At 42.0% G+C, this 22314-nt stretch overlaps 4 protein-coding genes across 6 annotated transcripts in view; 3 read left to right on the top strand and 1 right to left on the bottom strand.

Moving 5' to 3' along the window:
- LOC118425563 (splicing factor 3A subunit 1-like) overlaps nt 1-15550 on the bottom strand; it is a 37769-nt gene extending 22219 nt beyond the window's left edge. For both annotated transcript variants that reach the window (XM_035834492.1, XM_035834493.1), the window contains exons 1-2: nt 15371-15550; nt 427-607 (exon numbers count right to left, since the gene is read on the bottom strand). In XM_035834492.1, coding sequence (XP_035690385.1) covers nt 427-607; nt 15371-15409 — 220 coding nt within the window. In that variant the 5' untranslated portion in view covers nt 15410-15550. The remainder of the gene's footprint in view (nt 1-426; nt 608-15370) is intronic.
- On the top strand, nt 2047-8470 carry LOC118425566. Its single transcript, XM_035834495.1, has 3 exons — nt 2047-4460; nt 4840-4971; nt 7207-8470. Exons 1-3 carry the CDS (start codon nt 4372-4374, stop codon nt 7832-7834), a joined length of 849 nt encoding a protein of 282 aa, XP_035690388.1. The 5' UTR covers nt 2047-4371; the 3' UTR covers nt 7835-8470.
- On the top strand, nt 9792-14238 carry LOC118425564. The gene is made up of 4 exons (XM_035834494.1): nt 9792-10234; nt 10430-10519; nt 10902-11137; nt 11406-14238. The coding sequence occupies exons 1-4, from the start codon at nt 9814-9816 to the stop codon at nt 12426-12428; spliced, it is 1770 nt and encodes a 589-aa protein (XP_035690387.1). The 5' UTR covers nt 9792-9813; the 3' UTR covers nt 12429-14238.
- Nucleotides 15551-15728: 178 nt separating the features above from the next.
- LOC118426514 (coiled-coil domain-containing protein 157-like) overlaps nt 15729-22314 on the top strand; it is a 1184186-nt gene continuing 1177600 nt past the window's right edge. For both annotated transcript variants that reach the window (XM_035835969.1, XM_035835968.1), the window contains exons 1-7: nt 15729-15887; nt 16799-16906; nt 17442-17588; nt 18602-18779; nt 19638-20394; nt 21521-21711; nt 21921-22097. In XM_035835969.1, coding sequence (XP_035691862.1) covers nt 16800-16906; nt 17442-17588; nt 18602-18779; nt 19638-20394; nt 21521-21711; nt 21921-22097 — 1557 coding nt within the window. In that variant the 5' untranslated portion in view covers nt 15729-15887; nt 16799. The remainder of the gene's footprint in view (nt 15888-16798; nt 16907-17441; nt 17589-18601; nt 18780-19637; nt 20395-21520; nt 21712-21920; nt 22098-22314) is intronic.

Below are 22314 nucleotides of genomic sequence, written 5' to 3'. Positions count from 1 at the left end.
GACCTACCGCCAAGTTTTCGAAATGTGACAGGGCAAATTCGCATAACTGAGACCTTGAAAAACGGGTTTTAATGAGATTATCGTATGCGAAAGGCCGCCGACACACATTGTCAACAACCATAACAATAGCAAAACAAACAGTGAGCGGCTTTCTGACTGTGGACGGCGTCCCCTAAGCCTCTAGCGTCAATACAAAACACAAAACTGCGGTTTACATTTATCGACTTTGTACAGATTTCTCGGCAAAATGTGAGTCGCAATTGTTTTATGAGGACGGCCTCTGGTTGCGTTCAAGCCGTCCAAAACGAAATGAGACCGTCATTGGACGGGTGGACGCCCCTCTGGCGGAAACACTGTATACAAATATGTATTCTAGCTTGGGAACATGTTTCTTTTTACAGAATCAAGCTATTATTACTATCTTACTTGGGTTGAGGAAGTTGAACTTGGGGTTGTTGATTTCGTTCTGTCGGATCCGGGACTCGAACTCGGGTCCGTTCCTGGCCACGAAGCTGGCGGTCTTGTCTACGATGTTCCTGACCTCGGGCGGAGGGTAGATGATACCCACTGTGGGCTTCTTGGGCTCAGGTGGGGGCTGTTCATTAGGCTACAGACAGGAGGACAACAGACATCATGGTTGGTAAGATTAACACTTACTGTGCAGGGCTTGAAATACTTTATTCTGCATACCTGCACTGGTGCAGGTAACATTGAAAATTACCTGCAGCAGACAAATTTTACCTGCACCACTCTGAATTTAGGAAGTATGGTTCATATTAAAATTGTTGAGGACCCATTGCTATGTTTTATTTTATACCAAATAGGCGGCAACAATCAATGCACCTAATAACAATCCACATACAGCTACATCATAGGAAATTTATGTATAAAACCCAGTACATGGACCAGTGCAGGTTAGGTGCAAGTAGACACCAGAAATACCTGCACAGCTTCAATTTTACCTGCACTAACCTGCATATGTAGGTGGTATTTCTAGCCCTGCTGTGAATATGTCAATGGAGGTTAGACGTCCAGGTAATAAGATACCCAAGAAAATAGTGAACGTTTGCAAAATCTATTCAGCTGCTTGAGAAATAAGAAATTATACAGTCATACTCATACTAGTGTGACTGAATATTTCTTTCATATTTGTTCATATCTTCAGATATTATTCAATAAAAAAAAATAGAGCTGCAAATATCTTGGATTCGTTCTATCTTACTTTTATTCCTAAAACCTAGTAAAACAACTTATATGTATCATAACTTAATAAGATGTCACAGATACATATACAAAAATGTATTGTTTCATAAGGTCTTTGCAAAGATGCAAGAAGTCCTGATATCTAGTTGATCAAACTTAGTAAATACAGGCTAAACAGGACCACAAATACAGTGTACAAAATACTTTTCTGAGTCAGGTTGCACACTGTGCAACCTGGGGCAAAAACTAGGTTGCACAACTGAATTTCAAGTTGCACCACCTACAATCCACTAATTTCTAAAAAAAAAAGGTACAATATATACATGTTTGGCTGATATGAAATGGAGCCGCCTCTGTCGGACAGTCCTTTTATTTCTTCCAAGTTAATTGGGAACAAAATCCAGTTCTGAGGCTCAAAATCTAAGTTGCACCCTGTGCAACCTGAGTTTAGATGTAAGTTGCACCAAGCAAAAATAATTGGGTCAGACTTTTTACCGGAAAACACAGGAAAACACATTTAAACACCGGAAAACACCGGAAAACACATGAAGGAGTGAATAATCTACTGAAATACAGTATGTTTTGATGAGTAAACATGACAGGTCGCTATGTTTTGCCACAGAATAATCTACATATGGCCCTGGAATGAAGAAATCGTCAGAAAATGCATGAGACGACGGGCCGGACCGACGCCACCCGGCGGCCATGTTTGTTTGTTTAGCGGGGTCAGATACTTTCACAACAAGACAGCTGATATCTACCGAATTTCAGTGCAAAAATCTGTTATATATTGGCATAAATATAATATATATGAATCTACTCGGATTGTGATAAGAATCTATTTTCTGTATTTCTTAATAAAGCTTGCTTCTTCTAGCCGTCAACGTTAACGTTACATAATTTTGCACAAGCAGCACGTCCTGAGTCCGCCAAATTACAAATAAAGCGGTGTCCTACGTGCTTTCAAGAGTGTATATTCATTCCACAGACACACATTTCCCTAAGTGGTTTCTCACTAGATGTGGCAATTATACCCAGTATATCGAAGAAAGAAAACTATTATATTGTCTGCTCAATTTCTCCGCGTAGTGTGTACGTTGGGTTCCTGCGTTGGGTCAACAATGGCGGGTTTTCCTACCCAAGCTATACCGTGATGCTCTAGCGGCCCGACCCGACCCGGGCGGGATTTGAGCGCGAAGTTCTATTCGTGTTGAGGGGAGAGTGCTGATTCGCAAAATGATCGGGTCAGGTCCTAATATGCCGTGTCTGCATTTTTTTCGGCGTAATTGTGTAACTCCCTGTACATTTTGACGTTCTTGATGGATGACAAGCATTATCTTATTTTAAAAACACATGCATATTGTTGTTTTAGGGAATTAAAGTCAAACCCAACCTGTCTAGAAATAGCCAACACTTAAGTATTGGAGTAGAATATTGTTCATAACTGTCCATTGTCACTTGTATATCTACTATGTTCATACTATGTAGTTGCAATTAGCCTTTGGGCACGAACTTGCAAGTAGACTTCTCTATATCAAACCTAGTTAAACGAAAGTTATTTATTTGTACCTTCGAAATATTTTTAATCGGTACTGTCATTTCTCACAACCATATATTTCAAAAGCCTAAAGAACTGTATTGTTTTTTTTAAAATAAAGCTACAACGTACAATCGATACATCATCTTACTGTATTTTTTTCACTCATATCACGATGTGACCATATGATATATAATCACATATGCGACCATATGATATATATCAACATGTTCATAAAAAAGAACAACGGATAGATTCACAGCCATGCATCGCGCGCAGTGGAGACTTTACTTTACTTACAGGTTATCAAACAAGCTCAAAGCGTTTCAATCAAAGCTGGGTGTTGTACCGACACACGGGCATTGAATTTTGAATAAGAATGGTATTAAGTCTTTTGTAGCAGGACACAAGCGACTTTCAAAGGTATGATCTTTATTGACACTCCGCCGACGCGCCGTGGACATTGTCTAACAAAAGCCTCCACGCGCGGATTTGCCTGTTGTTAGCACCTCGGTCTTTAGATTTCCCGTTTGTTGACTTTCCCGTCGTTGTTATTTATGACCCATTCACACCCAGTCTGTAAAAATGACACACATATCAAGTACTTGTTGTTTTTATTGATTGATCCGTCACATATACAGTTTCTCATAGTAAATCACCGCCACTGCAAACATTTAAATCTTCTTTTTCCTCGAAATTTTGCTAAAAATTACAGTATCACACCGAGGCCCTCGACACACCAATTGTTATATTTATCAATAATTTTTATTATTCCGAACGAACGACAAAGAACTACCATCATCAAATTACGAATCAGCTGCCACAAACTCCGTGTGAAAGTATTAGAATAGTTTTGAATAGAACCCATGTTTTAGATTAGTCGTACAAACCGTGTATACTGTATTACGACCTTTCGTATTTATATGCCTGTATTTATCCCGATAGGGCATGAATGTGCAATAAAGGGTATTATCATCATTAATAAACGTTACCCGTAATTCTGAATTCTAAGTGTTTCGAAAGCTACTAGCATGTAAGGCAGATGCCGTTACCGAGTAGGTAAAGTGAACTAAATGGAAACCCTAGTATACATATATTCTTTGTACTTTGTTATCGCCCCTTTGTCATTGTATTGACTTTTGTGTATCTGTACTTGTATAGTAACTTTGTTCGAGTCATGTACAGTAGTTTCGTTGTGTCAATAAATTACGTCCATAACTACTAGAGTAACACACTGGGTCTTCCACTGGCTGATCCACGGAACATTAGGCACTGTTGAATACTTTTAGTACTTTAAATAGTCTTAAAGCCCTTCCTTTATACACGCTATGGGTTGACTATATATTTATTGTGTTATAATGAACAGAGGATTAAAGCCTCTTCGCCTATTGTAAGCCATTAGACGCACGCGTGTAGTACAGGTCATAACGTAAACAATGTCCAACATGTCAATCAATTATAATGTTAATTAGGAGGCTTGGATGCAAATCAGGCGTTTTCACAGCGTATATAAATTCGAACCTCTCAAACCCTGGGTCATTCAGTGGACTTGATCTTCACTGTACGAACATCTCTAAACTCCCGACGAGTTTTAGTATCTTCAGTGTTCCCTCTTCGCGCCTATCAACGACATGGCAGAGTTTCCGTGCGGACAGTGCAATCAGGATGCGGACACGTCGCCATCGATCAATTGCGATCAGTGCGATCAGTGGATTCACCGGTGGGTGTTTTTAAAGGCGCTTTTAATGATCGTTCATTTAATCGATTATATGTCTGTCGATGTCCGGATTTAACATAACAGTATCATGTTATAATATTAGCGCATTGTGAGTGAGGCAGATTTGCAATTTTGGTGGCATTCATAATTACTACAAATGTGTAGCTGCTCCGTCACATCCCCACTTAGCACGCGAGGATGTGTTGCGATTATTACATTTAATAGTATTGGAGCGTTCCTGTAATTTAGGACCAGGTAAAGTGAAAGTAAAGCACAAGGAAGAAAGACGTAGAAAGTAAAGAGGCAATAACCCTGACCGATTCATCTGCTTTGAGACTATCTGCAATGTATCTGAAAGGTGTTTTTACATTCCATGATCCAGTAAGTGCGTGCCAATGACACCGGCCATATGGGCGGAGTGGCAGACAGCTGATCTCAAGTTCTTGTGCCCCCGCTGTGTGAAGCCAACAACCCCTGGGGAAGGACCGTACGACATCAGGGCAGCTTTGAAAAGGTCGGTTGTAAAGAACAATTATTGACGACTAATCATGTTGTGCATTTTGGCACCATAGAACATTTGCATCTAAGCACAACCTTGGCCTATCGATACTGTATTGGTACATCTGAAGATCTGACTACGTTCGGCGATTGATAGACCACATAACCTCACCATGAAGTTCAATTTACACCGGGTTGAACAGGTAGAACGCTTGAACCCCACTGTTACATGTAGTTGTATATAATGGTTGTAATCTTGTTTCACATAAAAATAGTGGCTTAGGAAAACTTTAGGCCATGTTTACTCTATTACCTTTTGTATATGGATGGCATCCAAAGTTGTTCAACCGTACAAACCGTACACTTGCAAAAGGAGCAAACTATGGTGTATGCCATAGTTGCGAGCCGATACGGTTGCGGATATATACAACAAGACCGGGAGAGAACACGAGACCAAGTGATTTCAAAGTAATATACCGGGAAAGAAACAAAAATTAAAGTCTTCCTCTGCTAATTTACCGAGATAGCTTTGAGGTGGATCAGTTTTCGGTTTGCTGGTCTACACTTTTAGGGTCTTTTAGTTTCTTCTAGAATAGTCATTGCTTTTTCTGTAATGTACTACAAGTACTTTATGCCCGAACTACTTTGGGTCAAGTGGATCGCGGATTTATAAATACTACGTTCTGCGTAAGATGCCAGAGCGCAGAGGTGCAAGTACTGACGTTCAAAGTTTCCGGATATTTGGTTGTTTGAAAGACACTAGTCCTGCTCATTACTTCAACCATGGCACATGGGGAAAGGCAAGTGTTCGGGGACCCCGCTGGGCTTGTACCGCCCCTTCACACTTCGCAGGTACTTCAGAATTGTCAGTGAAATAAATTGATGAGGGGAGGGGGGTATCAAGGTAAACAAGTCTCTCATATGCAAATTTGGCGCTCGTCGTCCTGTAAAACGGTAATGTCTGCAAAAGGTCTGTGATAGCATTTACTAAGACTGTTGGCCAGGCCGCTGGCGGGACTGCGCTAGGTGATTTCGTCGGCGACTGAAGACGGTTGGCCCGCCGATGTCATTTATGGTCAGCGAGGAGTTTAGCCCGGGTGAAATTTCACTGGAGTGATATTTAGGTTAGCTCGATAGACAGGCATACATTTGGCCCCTGAATAACCTGGGCCGGTGGCACAAACCACTTCAAAAAAGTCAAGCATTCAACGAAAAGTATATCTGATTCAACGTTATAAAGCACTCTAGAGTTCGGTGACCTCATACCTCCCAGTGTGTCTAGCGTCCACCAGCTCCTATTGAAGTAAAACACTTGTTTTTAATATGAAGGATAAATATATCTAGTATGCACAGAATTAAAGTTTGACATTGAAAGACAGGTGTCATCATACATTTCAGTTTACTTTCTTTAACTCTATGGCCACACCAACTTAATTTCTTGCTTCTCGGATTTGCTGACCCATTTTTTTTCCGATTTTGATAAAAAATTAGTCCCAAGAAAAAAATACTCTTATGTCCCAAATAAACGTACCAGGACATTTATCTTTTTAAGCTGCAAAATCCACCCGGTACGTTCTTTGATTTATAATTTTGGACGGTAATGGCCATTAGGTTTATCATTTATTTTGAAAATTGGCGCTTTGATAACCAGGACCCTCGAAATATTGAGAGTTTTTTTCTGCCCATATTTCCGCACTATTTTTGTTCAAAATTCACTGTTATTTATGCGTATGTGGCAGATTTGGATCATTATAATGATGCCGTAAACGCGTGAAAATGATTTTATTTCGGGGTAATGATGGATACAGAATACCATTTGTATTTTCAGAGTGTTGATTTTTAAAAAAGATCGTAATATTTTCTCATTTTAGCGGTTAGAGTCCATTCCAAGTCACCATGAGGGTTTTTACTTAGGTTTATACTATAGTCGGATATTTTGAGCAATTGATATAACTACTCTAGCGTTGTATGGATAGGAATGCACGTCAATGTTACTTTAGTGTTATGCTAAATGTAACACTGAATTTACCGTTAAGCGTTACCGGGCCTCCTGAATTTACCGTTAAGCGTTACCGGGCCTCCTGAATTTACCGTTAAGCGTTACCGGGCCTCCTGAATTCACCGGGCCTCCTGAAAACATAGAGGATCCAATATTGTAATATGCAATAAACTTCATTGTCATTGTCATTATTTAACAGTGCTTTCTGTATTTTTGGAAGTCTTCTAAAACCTCATATTGTGTCAATTAAAGGGTGGCAGAGGCAGCTGCAACAACCAACATCAACCTCCGATCTGTGGTGAAACAGGAGCGCCTTCTGCTGAAGACATACAAGGTCACCCTGCCCCAACTGACAGAGAATCACGGAGCTGGGGAGGTGGACGAGACATCCGTTGGGATTCTACGCAACTTCCATCCCGCACTTCTGGAAGACTACAGGCCTATAGGGGTGCAAGGGGATGGAAACTGTCTTTATCGCGCAATCTCGCAGGGAATGTATGGTGTGCAACACCATCACCACCTAATCCGACTGCTGACCGCGCTAGAGATAGCCGAACACCCAGCCCACCATGATATTCATCACCCCAACCACGTGGACCACATCAAAGACAGTCGACTTTTTCTGGCCGAGTACAACATTCTTCTGCCGGAAGCAGCCATTGAAGGAAAAGAGTCCTGTATGCAGCATATCTTTGCTGCTAGTGCTGCTTTGGGACTTTGCTTTGAAAGCTACTGCCCCCCCATGGTGCCATCGGAGTACATGTCACTGCCATACACACGTAGAGTGTCAGGGCGAGGAGTCAGAACATCAAAAGGAGTAGCCTTCACATTGATGTGGACATCAACAAGTGTGGCCAACAGCTCAAGACAATTCAAGTAAGGGTATAATGTTGCTTGAATTAAGTTGAAGTAAAATTGCATGGCATGTTGCACTAGGTAACTTTTAACAACCTTAACTATAACTGCTCAATAAATGTATCTATAGTTCTCACTCTCTCTCTATGTACATATACATACACAAGAGGGTTTTTAGTATCACAGAAACAAAACCTAATGGCCATACAAAATTCAACAAACATTATTAATTGTTACTTCTGTGGATATCACGTGGAAAAAAATGTGATTCTACAGCTTACAACTTGTACTATGGTTTTAAAAAATCAGTGCATTAACAAATCATCAATCATCATTTACAAATATGTATAACGTTATAAGTTTACATTGTGTACTCAAGTCGTGTTTATATAAAAATCTAATCATATAAAGAAAACTTTTCAAAACCTGTCTTGGAAATGTATTGCCCCTCATGTAATTGGCTACGTTGCATTTGACAGAACTTTTTGTGTACAGTATGTATTCCTTTGACATGATTTTCATTAATTTCATACCTGGTTCTTTCTGTCTGCTTTCAGCCCAAACCACTTTGTCCTGCTGCAGCAGAAGTCTCCTACCCATTGCTTCATAGACACCACAGCTCCCACAGCAGCCACAGCTCCCACAGCAGCCACAGCTCCCACAGCTCCAACTCCAAGATGTAGTAAGCGTGCCAAAAAACTCAGTGCCCGTGCAGCAGCAGCCGCAGCAGCCAAAGCTCCCACAGCAGCCACAGCAGCCACAGCTCCCACAGCAGCCACAGCTCCCACAGCTCCCACTCCAAGATGGAGCAAGCGTGCCAAAAAACCTAGTGCCCGTGCAGCAGCAGCCACAGCTCCCACAGCAGCCACAGCAGCCACAGCTCCCACAGCAGCCACAGCACCCACAGCTCCCACTCCAAGATGGAGCAAGCGTGCCAAAAAACCTAGTGCCCGTGCAGCAGCAGCAGCAGAGCAGTTGGCACAGAAGAAAAAAAGGAGAGCAACAACACAGCGCAGCGTCACACGGGAACATGTACCTACAATCGAACTCAGCATCACCGAGGAAGAGTGCCAGCCTACAGACGAACTCAGCATCACAGAAGAAGAGTGCCAGCCTACAGACGAACTCAGCATCACAGAGTGCCAGCCTACAGACGAACTCAGCATCACAGAGTGCCAGCCTACAGACGAACTCAGCATCACAGAGTGCCAGCCTACAGACGAACTCAGCATCACAGAGTGCCAGCCTACAGACGAACTCAGCATCACAGAGTGCCAGCCTACAGACGAACTCAGCATCACAGAGTGCCAGCCTACAGACGAACTCAGCATCACAGAGTGCCAGCCTACAGACGAACTCAGCATCACAGAGTGCCAGCCTACAGACGAACTCAGCATCACAGAATGCCAGCCTTCAGACGAACTCAGCATCACAGAAGAAGAGTGCCAGCCTACAGACGAACTCAGCATCACAGAGGTGGATCCTACTACTTTGCCCAGACCAACTGCAGAAGGTGGCATCCCACTGCCCAATGGTCTCATGTAGGGCTGGGTATCGGTACAGCGTACCGGTACAAAACCGGTTTTTCTTATTGGACCGGTCCAGAAAAACCGGACCTGAAAAAATTAGGTAAACCGGATGTTGGACCGGTTAGAAAATTAAAAGATTATTTTATCAGGCATTCACACGTTTTGGCGCTTGCAGGTGGAAGTAAATAACAAGAGTGAAGTAGAGTAGAAATTACAGTAATTTCTACCAAGTTTTACAGCCAATCGTACAGGTGCAGTTAGCGTTGTAGGATTACAAAACGCCAGTGTAAGTCTAGTACTCCACCGAACATATTTCTTTGTAATGAAATTGACCATTGGTATGAGTCATAATGAATCAGGTCCAGGTTCAGGTCCGGACCTGGACCTGATCCTCTGGACCTGAACTGGACCTGGACCTAAATTTTCTGTACCGGTACCCAGCCCTAGTCTCATGTCCTTGGAGAGGTTGATTACTATGCTGCTTTCTCCAGGGCAAGTTGAAAAGTATGTACCTCGTGGACTGAAGGAGGACGTCGCCTTCCTTGTTGACAACTGTGACAACCATGACCGACGTCTGGCGGGAAAGAAAAGCGAGCTGTGGGATGACTGTGGCTCATGGACGAGGGGGACATCACCTAAAACATTGCTCTTCTATAACGGCTATTCAACTCAAATAGTGACAAAGAACAGCGATGGACTTTACTGTACTTTAAAGACCAAAGATGGCCGTCGGAAGCCGGTGCCACTGAATCCTCAACCACAAGGGGAGGACATTTTGGAACTGCAGCGCAACTATAGCACATCGAAAGCATCAGAGTCATACAAGAGAAGAGTGTCCTGGCTCAACTCGTTCGGAGACACAGACATCCCCCATGTGGCATTGTACGAGTATACAGGTAAGCATACCCAAAATCACATCATGATACAGTTGTGAAGATGTGAAGAAACTTTTAATCTCTACTAATAGTTCTATGAAAAACATGTATACAATTTTCTCCACCTATTTAAATTTTAATGCAGCACAAACATGTATTTACAAATATTTATTACACCATGAATGATTGTGGCTTAATTACAATGTTGTATTGCAGGTACTTACCCAGGAGACCAACCACATGGGAAGTCAAGTGACCCTGACTCTGTATATGTGCGATGCCGTGGAGAAACAATGGAAAAAATCGGTAGGTTCAGCTATCAGATGAGTTATATTTGATTTTGCAGGGATTCATGTAGAGAAACTTGGGATTGTGGAGGAATGTCACACATTTACATTTAGATCTACGTTTATGCAATTGTAGCTAGGACAAAATAATATGTTCAGATCAATACATGATGCAACTGTAATGATATACCAATATTTTATTGCTTATAGATTTGCAAACATTCAAACTTTCAGGTCGATATAGACCAGTCATCTTTGTTTTTGCGTTTTTATTGAAGAACACTGTTATAAAGATAACATGGAGATTAGTTTTGTAGGCATTTAATGATTCTAGCAGAAAGAAAACATGCTGTAAACCCTGTTTGTCTAATATTAGCCCGTCTTATGTATGATTATCATAGGTGCTGCAGCTCGGGATGTTGTACCAAGTATAGCATTCCGTACGCTGAAGGATCAACTGCCATTGCAAGAGCAACCAACGAACATCCAGCAAGTTAAGAACAAGAGGTACAGGGAGGCCACGAAGAGGCGTGGTGCAGCATCTGGCTCCGGACAGAATGTTGCTGACCACGTGCAGCAACTGGAGGCACCAGATGGCCACCCATTTGCACGGCAAGTCATCAGGGGTTACAACAAGGTAAGCCATATTTGCACGTCCTGAGGACCATTGACGTAGGACACCATATTTCTTTAATTATAAATTTAATTGCACATTCATGTCATACTGGTTTAAAAGTACAGTACATGCATAAGTGCAAGAAGTAAATTAGTACATGGTGACAGGACTAATCGAAAACATTTAAGGCACACCCAGGAGTATATTGTACAAGTACTCTAGATGCTGACCATATTTTGTGAAGTATATACCTGTTGTTTATTGGATTTTCCCCTGTTCACTCTTACAGGAAACAGTTGTCATCGTGTATTTTGATGAGCAAATACAGGATATGAAGAGATTCTGCTGTACGAGCATCCATGGGGAAAACACAGTCCTTGGAGTGGACAAGACATTCAATCTTGGACCATTCCATGTGACTGTGACAAATTTCAAACACTTGGCTGTAGTGCGTAGAGACACTGGGGAGCACCCCATTTTCTTTGGCCCAATGTTTGTCCATGGGGGGTCCAAGACCGTAGACTATAGCGTATTCTTCGACCACATCCGTAGTGTGTTAGATAGCCCGCCATCTATGCCAGTGGTGGGCAGCGACAACGAAAGGGCTCTTCGGACGGCCATAGGAAGAGCATGGCCGGGATGTCACCAGCTGTACTGCCATCGTCACATCCGCAAAAACTGTTCGGAGTATCTGCAACGCAAAGTTGGGATGAGTGATGCCGCAAGACAACCAGTTATCGATGCAATTTTTGGCAAGAACGGCATAACTGCAGCCACCAGCAGGGTAGTCTTCGAGGGGCGTCTTCAGCATGCAGAGGACCTCGCAGATGCAGGGAACTTTGGTCCATACTTCCGGGAACAAGTCAAGCCCCTACTACAGTCAAACTTCAACACCACCTCGCGTACAGACTTTCCAATAAAGACAAAATGGACAAACAACAATGCAGAATCCGCCAATCACATCCTAAAAGTCGCTGTGGGATGGAAACCGCAGTCTCTCCTTGGCCTGGTGCAGAAACTCTCTGAAGTAGTCAGAGGACAGTATCAGGAAGTTGAACGTGCAATCATTAACACTGGCGAATACAAACTGACCGATGACTTCACTAGATTCAGAATTCACCGAGACACCTGGTGCACGCTGTCAGAGAAGGAGAGGGAGGCCCATCTGCGACGGTTTGGTAAGGAGATGAAGAAGCCCAGGCGGCTTGTCATCAGCACAGATGGGAGAACAGGTGTGATGGTACCCTCCCACGGTGGAAAAAAGAAGGGACAGGTCACCCGCAAAAGGGCAAACAGAACTAAAACGTTTTAAACATGTTGTTCCTATACAAATGTTTTCATCTTTTCATGTAATACATGTAGTAATAATGGTGCTCTGTAACTGTTTTTTTTTTGTCTGTTGAAAACAGTTGTATTTTTGGGAATGGTACTCCCAGACTCCTTTACAGGGACCACTTGCTGTAAATTTAGTACCGTAACAAGTGGAAGTTGGACGGAAAGTTTGTTTGTTTTTTTTTGTCTGTTGAAAACAGTTGTATTTTTGGGAATGGTACTCCCAGACTCCTTTACAGGGACCACTTGCTGTAAATTTAGTACCGTAACAAGTGGAAGTTGGACGGAAATTTTTTTTTTTTTTTTGGTCTGTTGAAAACAGTTGTATTTTTGGGAATGGTACTCCCAGACTCCTTTACAGGGACCACTTGCTGTAAATTTAGTACCGTAACAAGTGGAAGTTGGACGGAAAGTTGTTGTGTTTTTTTTGTCTGTTGAAAACAGTTGTATTTTTGGGAATGGTACTCCCAGACTCCTTTACAGGGACCACTTGCTGTAAATTTAGTACCGTAACAAGTGGAAGTTGGACGGAAAGTTTTTTTGTTTTTTTTTGTCTGTTGAAAACAGTTGTATTTTTGGGAATGGTACTCCCAGACTCCTTTACAGGGACCACTTGCTGTAAATTTAGTACCGTAACAAGTGGAAGTTGGACGGAAAGTTGTTTTTTTTTGTCTGTTGAAAACAGTTGTATTTTTGGGAATGGTACTCCCTGACTCCTTTACAGGGACCACTTGCTGTAAATTTAGTACCATAACAAGTGGAAGTTGGACGGAAAGTTTTTTTTTTTTGTCTGTTGAAAACAGTTGTATTTTTGGGAATGGTACTCCCTGACTCCTTTACAGGGACCACTTGCTGTAAATTTAGTACCGTAACCAGTGGAAGTTGGACGGAAAGTTGTTGTGTTTTTTTTGTCTGTTGAATAGTAATAATGGTACTTCCAGACTCCTGTACAGGGACCACTTGCTGTCTGTTGAAAACAGTTGTATTTTTGTAAAAGTAATAATGGTACTTCCATACTCCTGTACAGGGACCACTTGCTTTGTCTGTTGAAAACAGTTGTATTTTTGTAATAGTAATTATGGTAATTCCAGACAGTGGAAATTTGCCTTTAATCACCGGAGATCTGGTTGTTCACTAATAAATGACATTTGAATAAAGACATTTGAATCTGTGTTGATTTTGAGTTTATTGTTATTGACAGTTTATACAGAAATACTGTCTTAACTTTATTGTTGTGACACATACTTCCTAATAATCTGGTTTGGACCATCGTAAATTTGGGATCATTGGAACTTATTTTGGGACCACTTTTTATGGGACATTAATAGGGGAAAGCTGATTTCGAGACATACATACCTCCAAGAAATCCGTCCAGCCGTTCTTCAAAGGTACAATGTAATGAAATCCTTTTAACAAGGAAACAGCAACATGCATTTTTGTCAAATAAGATGATGCTTGTCATCCATCAAGAACGTCAGCATAAATAGGAAATTGCACTCATGAGAAATATAAATATAAATTTATTATTTTTTATGAATCCAAGTCAATTGCCCAAGGCACCCAACACATCGTCACACTCACGCCCCACAATCAGTTTTTTTTTTTCACGCACCGGTAAGTGCTTTCTTGTTTGACTTATTTGTCGGGCTATCTTTTTTTACATATTTCCCATTGAGATGCCAATTACCGGGGGCCCCAATCTGCATAATGCAACCAGCGTGGGTCCTTTGTTTACAATCGGATCAGTTTGTAAACACTCACTTCTTTAGGGATTTGCGGCCTTCCACGAGCACTGGCGATTATAGGTTCGCGATTTCCAGCATATAGGGACCAGGTTCTTACGCCGAAAAAAATGCAGACACGGCATATTAGGACCTGACCCGATCATTTTGCGAATCAGCACTCTCCCCTCAACACGAATAGAACTTCGCGCTCAAATCCCGCCCGGGTCGGGTCGGGCCGCTAGAGCATCACGGTATAGCTTGGGTAGGAAAACCCGCCATTGTTGACCCAACGCAGGAACCCAACGTACACACTACGCGGAGAAATTGAGCAGACAATATAATAGTTTTCTTTCTTCGATATACTGGGTATAATTGCCACATCTAGTGAGAAACCACTTAGGGAAATGTGTGTCTGTGGAATGAATATACACTCTTGAAAGCACGTAGGACACCGCTTTATTTGTAATTTGGCGGACTCAGGACGTGCTGCTTGTGCAAAATTATGTAACGTTGACGGCTAGAAGAAGCAAGCTTTATTAAGAAATACAGAAAATAGATTCTTATCACAATCCGAGTAGATTCATATATATTATATTTATGCCAATATATAACAGATTTTTGCACTGAAATTCGGTAGATATCAGCTGTCTTGTTGTGAAAGTATCTGACCCCGCTAAACAAACAAACATGGCCGCCGGGTGGCGTCGGTCCGGCCCGTCGTCTCATGCATTTTCTGACGATTTCTTCATTCCAGGGCCATATGTAGATTATTCTGTGGCAAAACATAGCGACCTGTCATGTTTACTCATCAAAACATACTGTATTTCAGTAGATTATACACTCCTTCATGTGTTTTCCGGTGTTTTCCGGTGTTTAAATGTGTTTTCCTGTGTTTTCCGGTAAAAAGACTGACCGAAAATAATTTGGTTGCAATGTGCAAGTGTGCAATTGAAGTGGGTATTTTGCACCCTGAAATATCGCACCTACAATTTCGGACAATATTCTAAAGAACGGAAGGGCAAAACAACTTGTTGCGTGATTTTCTTTAGACAATCGTGAGGTGCAAACGTCCCTAACAAAATTTGCAGACCCGAGAAACGTCGCAAACACGTTGTTGCGCATCTCTAACAACTCACATGACGCGAAATAAATCAGGTCAAAGAAACGCTAATAAGAAATCAGGCATTAAGAAACTAACCTCTGGAGGGGCCTGGGACTGTACTTCAACGGCTGGCATCTTGAAGGCCGGTAGATCGTGATCTTGGGAGAGAAATTACGTCTCAAAACAAAGACATCTCGGAAAACGCCGCACGATCCTGAACCAAAATGGCTTCCCCTCGAAATCTCGTCACATCACGCGAGAGATGAAGAGAATACAGGAAAGTCTCGCAACCAGACTCCAAGGTGATGTAACAAAAATTCCTTTTTCTATTTGACTTTTTGCTAGACACTTTTTTTTGGAAGAAAATACGTAAATTTCATTTTATTTATACAAATACGTAGAAAGACTGAGAAGTATGGAGAAATTCCTTCTTTTACTTCGTAAAAAGTAACTTCCTCTACGAAGTCTGTTTAGAGACTAACACCTGCGCAGGATGATGCGCAGTGGTCTAGATTCCAGAACCGGACAAAATGGACGTTACCGATGTAAACAACCCTTGACAACGCCAGGTTTTCACGTCAATAACTACTCTTCGGGCACTCTGTTAGAGCAGGTATGGGTATCTGTGTTTGCGTGAATGTTTTATGTGTTAGCTTGTCAATTTTGGTTGCGATAAGGGCTTTGATTGTGGAGCTAGATCGTTTTGTTTGCCAGTGAACAGATCGTCAAGTTCAACAGGTGGGGAGGGGGGTGTCATATTTTCATACAGAAATAATACAATTTTCACAATTGAAGACCAGATGTAACGACCGTATACTCTTACTGCTGTGTTCTGTGACCACTATAGCTTTGAATCAAGTTCCATAAAGATCCAACATTTTTCTGGAAAAAAATTCATTTTCAGGAAATTTAAAAGCATAATTTTAATCTTAAATTATTAAGATTTCGCGTTTTGAAAAAGTATGCACGATGATATTTGAAATATCGTGTCGATTATTCATGTGTTCCCATTTTATCATGAAGTGTCTTGTCGTTCAATTTTCTTGTCACAGGATGATCTTCTGTGAGTCAAAGACAGAAGTGACAGTTCATGTATGTAGGATGCCTGTGTACAAGTACTACAACTGTTTTGTTGTGTAGCAAGCTTCTAAGTTCTTGGTGATTAGACAATAGGATTTTGCTAGTCCCTAGAATGTCCACAACTTTGCTGTCTCACATGTAAACCTCAGTAACCCTGGAAACCAGACTTAAGCCAGGGCTGGTATGGTAGAGATTTAAGACTAAGATAAGAGTACATGTGGGCAGCCAAGGCCCTTAGATAAGCACTCTGGGTTGGCAACTCTCTCCCTGAATGACCCCCCCACCCACCCACCCAGGGTGCTTATCTAAGGTCCTCGGGAAGACCTGCCTAGCCTTGGTAGCCAAGCAGATTCTCTGCCGGCCCTGGCTAAAGTCATTTTCCCGTGGTAATGTACAAATGTAAATCTGTAACACAGATGTAACTGTTCCATTCCTCTATTCCAGGATGGCTCACCTGCTGGGTAGTCAGTTCTGTCTGGACAGTCTGCACAACGATGTGCTGGACGTGCAGGCAGCTGTCATGGAGGTCTTCTCACGGGTCGGGCCAGTCAGGTACGTGGGGCATTTGTTTATTTGTTTCTTATTTCACCTAAAGGGTATTTTTGACTTGTATGTATGTATGTATGCCTGTGTGTATGTGTCTGTGCGACTGTTTTGTTTTTGCAATATACCCAATGCAGCAAAATCACACATACTCTGTGCCGCAATTTTAGTCTGTGAAAGAATCTTTAAGTAGTCAAGCCCTACTATGAAAGGAAGGATTCTAGTTTAACAGTGGGGTTCATGGTCTAGTGGTTGGGATTTGGTGCTGCCAATGTCAGTGCCAAGGCCTGGGTTCGATTCTCAGTGTAGGAACCAACAATGTAAGAGGCAAATAGAAACAGTTTTCTGGCTCTCGTGATTTTAACCCGTGGCGAATCCAGGCCCCCAGCTCGCAAACCCAACACCACTAACCACTATGCCAAAATGGTCAGACCCATTGGTATGGTCAGTTTGGCAACACTTGAAGCCCACAGTTTTAGTAGGATTCCATTTTGTCCTTTCTTGTTACTTTATTATGGAAGAATGATATTTATCTTGTGTACAGATATCCCTCCTGGAAGTTCCCAGACAAGATCTCATGTGACATCAACATTGAGAAACTGTTGGAGAGGTTCCAGTACAGCGAGGAACAGGAGGATCTAGAGGACAACCAGGTTGCACACATCATGCTGTTTGAACTTGTTATAGACAGGTAAGCAACTTATCATTCTTAAAAATTTTATCCATGTCTGTTTAACGATCTTTAGCAAAACAGCACAAAGTGTTCAATGGGAAATTCTTTTGCACATAAAACTGCAAGAATGATAAAAGCAAAAGTGTTTGAAGAACATAACAAATCGAAGTACATCAACATCACATTCAACATATTATACTAAGAACAAATTAAGCTAATTATCTAGGTATTGCAGTCAATGTTTCACTCATTACTTGTTTCACTTGACTGTTCAAAAGTCTGTAACCCTGAAGACTAGGAGCACTTTGACAACCAGCAATTCAACTTTCAATACACATTATTGTACATAATATTATGTACAAATTAGATTACCGGTTGGTGTAACGTAAAAGTACTTAACCTTGGTTCACCTTTATCCGTAGGGTAACCTATATCCGTTGTATATAAAATAGGGTGTTTAGGGATCGTTAAGTCGATGGAAGGTAGTTTCACATTGCAATAATTTGAAAATGTTGACATTTGAAACCCATGTTGTTGACCTGACATCTCTAAATACCCAATTTTTTTTTACAATGAATCTAGGTTACCCCACGGATTAAGAGGAACAAGCGTTAAATACTGTAAATGTATTTAAGTTCGCGGGGATTTAATTTCGCGGTAGCGGGAAAAAGGACTTTTCGCGGTGGATTTAAGTTTGCGGTAACACCATAGACTGCAATCTAATATCATAATAGAAAAATTTTCGCGGTGGTTTTAAATTCGCGGTGAAGTGGTCACCGCGAAAACCGCGAACATTAATCCACCGCGAACATTTCTGCATTTACAGTATGCACTTTTTTACTGTGACATGTTTTTCAAGGGACCTTTTGAAATGAAGATACATGTACCTTAAAGTTTAAAGATGGCATTGCACATGGATTCCATTGAATATTTTAATGTCGTTTCGTTCAAAAATTATGATATTTGGTAACAAAACTTTATCATTGAATCATAAACTGTACTGCCATGATTGTCTTTACCACTTTCCCCAGACTGATGCTCCTGATGCAGAGCTGTTCGAGGTTTGCTGACGTGATGCTGAACGCCGGACAGAGCCGGCCCCAGACCACCGTGGGCCTGAGCTCCTCCCTGTCCCTGGGTCTGGTCATCAAGAAGTACTGGAACAAAATGGTGCAACTCTTCACTATGGTGCAACAGCTACAGTCAGAGGTGGGTAGTTTTAAATATGGTGTAGATATATAGAATACAACACGGTGTATTCCGTATTGCCCAAAGTACCAACTCGACCGCGGGCAGGATCGCCCAACGGCCAGTGGGTGATCTGACCCGCGGGAGGGCTGGGACTGAGGGTGACACGGAATACACCTTGTTGTATTCTATTTATGTCATACCCATCTGAGAAAACACGTTTCCATGCGAAATGTGCCAGAAGTTGAGAAAATCTGGTGCCCTTGATCAAACATCGTTACAAGAGCAAATCAGTTATTCGAATTTTCGCAGTGTGTTCAAAATATCCGATGGAAGCCTGTGTGATAAGACTTCAAAGCCTATGTGGTACGGCTTTTTATCAAAAGGTCTGGAACACCTGTATCGAACGTTATTGTGGCCCAGGTATGACAGAATCATATTTATAGGACTCCTAGTTGCATGCAGCTGGCCATATTACAATTCTTGCACTAGTCTCAATTGAAGGTTAGACGTCCAGGTAATAAGGTAAATGCTGTCTGAAACGTATAACAGTCTACCAATTTTATTCATTTGCTTCTGCAGTAACTGATACCTTGCACACACATGTAGCAAATAAGCTTACATTTGTATGTACATTTCTCCAAATACTGTTTTACTGTTTGGGTTGAATTAACTTAACCAAATCTGTGTGTATCATAATAGCCATTAGAACTATAATTATAAAAGATCTTTTTTTAGCAAACCTGATTAATACCTATCTTACAACAAAACTACGTAGTGTCAGCTTTCTGAACTTATTTCAAAGGGAGATACATCTCATTAAGACTTTCATTGCTGGCTAGATTTTTTGTGTGTCATAATGTATCATTTACTTTTCAGAACAAAACCAAGGACAGAAAAATAGCCAAGTACGAAGCAGCGATGTCCAAACAACAGAGACAGAACGCTGTGAAGGACTTGTCAGCTTCCACCGTCTTCTCTACTTCTGAACTCAGCTTGTCGGACTTAAGTCTTCACGACGCAACCTTGACAAGTAAAGGAGGCTTGTCTTCAACCTCTCCTCCTTTAGACTTTGCTCGAGACGTTGGTACGAAGGCGTGTCAGACACTTGAGACTGCATTTGTGCCTTGCGAGGCGTGTTACAGAGTACAACAGAACCTCGTAGACGTAGGCAACAACGTCGTCAACGTTTGTCAAACGCAGGGCCTTCCTTCTTCGCTAAAGACATACAAGGCACAGCAGCACCTGGAGACGGAAATGACAGCTGCAGACGTCTCCAGGTGGACAGCTGAACAGAACAAAGATATGCAGAGAATCAACAAGCACCTGGAAAATTTGATGTCTCAGATCAACCCACTGAAAGAAGAGCTAGCAGCTGTGGAGAGAGAGAAAGCAAAGCTTCAGAAGAGAATAGACGGGTTTGACGGGGAGTTGAGAAGGGAACAGGAGGTTCAGAGAGCGGAGATAAGACAGAGGGAGGAAAAGATGAGGAAAGCGGAGGAAGCAAGCGCAGAGTCGCTAGCAAGGATGAACAACATCAACAAGGAACTGAGTGCAGGGAAGAAGGAATTAGAGGAGAGACTAGATAGGATGAGAGTAGAGCTGGATGGACAAGAACATACCATCAAAGAACTGGGTAAACGTATTTTCATATTTTATTCTTAGTAGGATTGCTGCATCACAATTCACACAAAGCACACAGGCAGCATTGCTGATTTCATGCATCACATGTACATGACCTGTGTGTTTACGAATTCAAAGTATTTGAAGCATTAAATGGTCAAGAGACCAAGATATCGAACATAAAATGAAGTGGCCACAGGTTTGATTCTCCCATTCCTGACGTTGTGTCATTGTGTAAGGCACTTAACACAACTTTCCTCACTTCAACCAAAAATGGGTACTACCTGAATTTGGTTGGGAAGGCAAAATGGTAGTGGAAGAAGAGGGATGAGCTCTGCCTCTAGTAAGATGCCCTGGACACAGTGGATAACAACCCACGGCCCCTTTGCCCTCAAAAAGGCTATGGGACTATGTTTACCTCTACCTTAATAATTTCCAATACTGTAAATGCAGAAATATTCGCGGTGGATTAATATTCGCGGTTTTCGCGGCGGCCGCTTCACCGCGAAATTAAATCCACCGCGAATATTTCGTCTGCTGGCGCAGCCTAAGGTGCCCCTTTTCCGCTCCATGTACATACTACTACTGTCTTTGTCACTGTATAATGAAATGTTTGACATACTTACTACGGTGAAGTCTTGACTGAAGACACACATGTAATTTTTTCATACGACCAACTGTATTACAGTACTGTACAGTATGTTCACCATGATACAAAGGTCGTACTACTGTATACTATTACGTATTGAGAGGGTAGATACGATTAGATCAGTAACAGTGGCTCACGCAAGAACAAGTCAAAAGCATGGAAACTGTTCTATCCGTCTGTACAGGACCCTTACCGGGTAACCAGCAAGTGTTTTCCGACTGGCGGTTTGTAGAGGCGCCGGGTTTTACACGGCAGTTCGTGACTACAGTGCAGTGCTGAAAATGCATTGAATTTCGCGGGATGGCGCTACCGCGAAATTAAATCCACCGCGAAATGTCCATTTTGTCGCTACCGCGAAATTAAATCCCCGCGAAATTAAATGCATTTACAGTAATCATTATTCGAGTTTTCTTTCATTGTTTAGTTCCAATGTGTTCCAGTGCGTAAAGACAATACTTTAAGATCAAGTTGTTGGCTTAATTTTTTGCAGAGGTGACCAAAAATACCCTCCTACTTGAACTAAAGGATGGACTGGCCAACAAGTCGGAGGTGGAGCAGGTGCAAGAGCAGCTGCATCAGGTGCAGGAACAGCTGCAACAGGTGCAGACAAAACTTTCTGACACTGAAAAGGAGTTCAACAAGGAACAAGCCAAGAACAGGAGCCTGGCAAAGCATGATCAGGTAGATAGAAATTCCAATAATCTTTCTACATATTCGCTGAATAACTTAGAATATTAGTAGAGTATTAGTGGCAAATGCAAAGAAACAGCATCAACACTACCTGTATAGTGCCCCCTTACATGGTAAGGGAGTACTGCAGTCTATGATAGTCTGATTGCAGAGTAATGTAAAGAAGAAACATAATCTCCTTTACGCTTGGCTGCACTCAGTCTATGCAGGCGAAACACGATAGCCTGATCCAGCGGCTGGACGAGCTTGACCAGGAGTGCGAGGAGCTGCGGACAGCGGTCAGCGAACAGGACGATGGTCAAGAGGAGTTACAGGAGGCTCTGGACAAGGCTCAGGCCGACAGGAAACAGGCACAGCAGGAACTCAAGGCACAGAAGGTTGGTGTCACACTTATGTCGAAGAAGACTAGACATCCAGGTAATAAGATACGCCAAAAAGTAGTTACTCAAGCAACTGGATATGGATTTGGAAACGGTCAGACGTTTCAGATAGTATCCACTAACCTTCGTCAGTGACACTGAAGTGATCTGGAAAAAAATGATCTTTCAGATCTGTTTCTGATCTGATCTGATCGGAACAGTTTCTTCCAGATCA

Source organism: Branchiostoma floridae, chromosome 11, assembly GCF_000003815.2.
Source record: "Branchiostoma floridae strain S238N-H82 chromosome 11, Bfl_VNyyK, whole genome shotgun sequence".
Classification (NCBI taxonomy): domain Eukaryota; kingdom Metazoa; phylum Chordata; class Leptocardii; order Amphioxiformes; family Branchiostomatidae; genus Branchiostoma; species Branchiostoma floridae.
This window is presented reverse-complemented; position numbering and strand designations above follow the sequence as displayed.

What these genes read in the sequence shown, in the direction of transcription:
- LOC118425566 (XM_035834495.1), top strand. Translation starts at nt 4,372, where the DNA reads ATGGCAGAGTTTCCGTGCGGACAGTGCAATCAGGATGCGGACACGTCG. An exon ending in TGCGATCAGTGGATTCACCG is followed by an intron (nt 4,461 to 4,839) that starts GTGGGTGTTTTT and finishes TCCATGATCCAG; the next exon opens with TAAGTGCGTGCCAATGACAC. An exon ending in ATCAGGGCAGCTTTGAAAAG is followed by an intron (nt 4,972 to 7,206) that starts GTCGGTTGTAAA and finishes TGTCAATTAAAG; the next exon opens with GGTGGCAGAGGCAGCTGCAA.
- LOC118425564 (XM_035834494.1), top strand. Translation starts at nt 9,814, where the DNA reads ATGCTGCTTTCTCCAGGGCAAGTTGAAAAGTATGTACCTCGTGGACTG. An exon ending in AGAAACAATGGAAAAAATCG is followed by an intron (nt 10,520 to 10,901) that starts GTAGGTTCAGCT and finishes TGATTATCATAG; the next exon opens with GTGCTGCAGCTCGGGATGTT. An exon ending in TCATCAGGGGTTACAACAAG is followed by an intron (nt 11,138 to 11,405) that starts GTAAGCCATATT and finishes TCACTCTTACAG; the next exon opens with GAAACAGTTGTCATCGTGTA.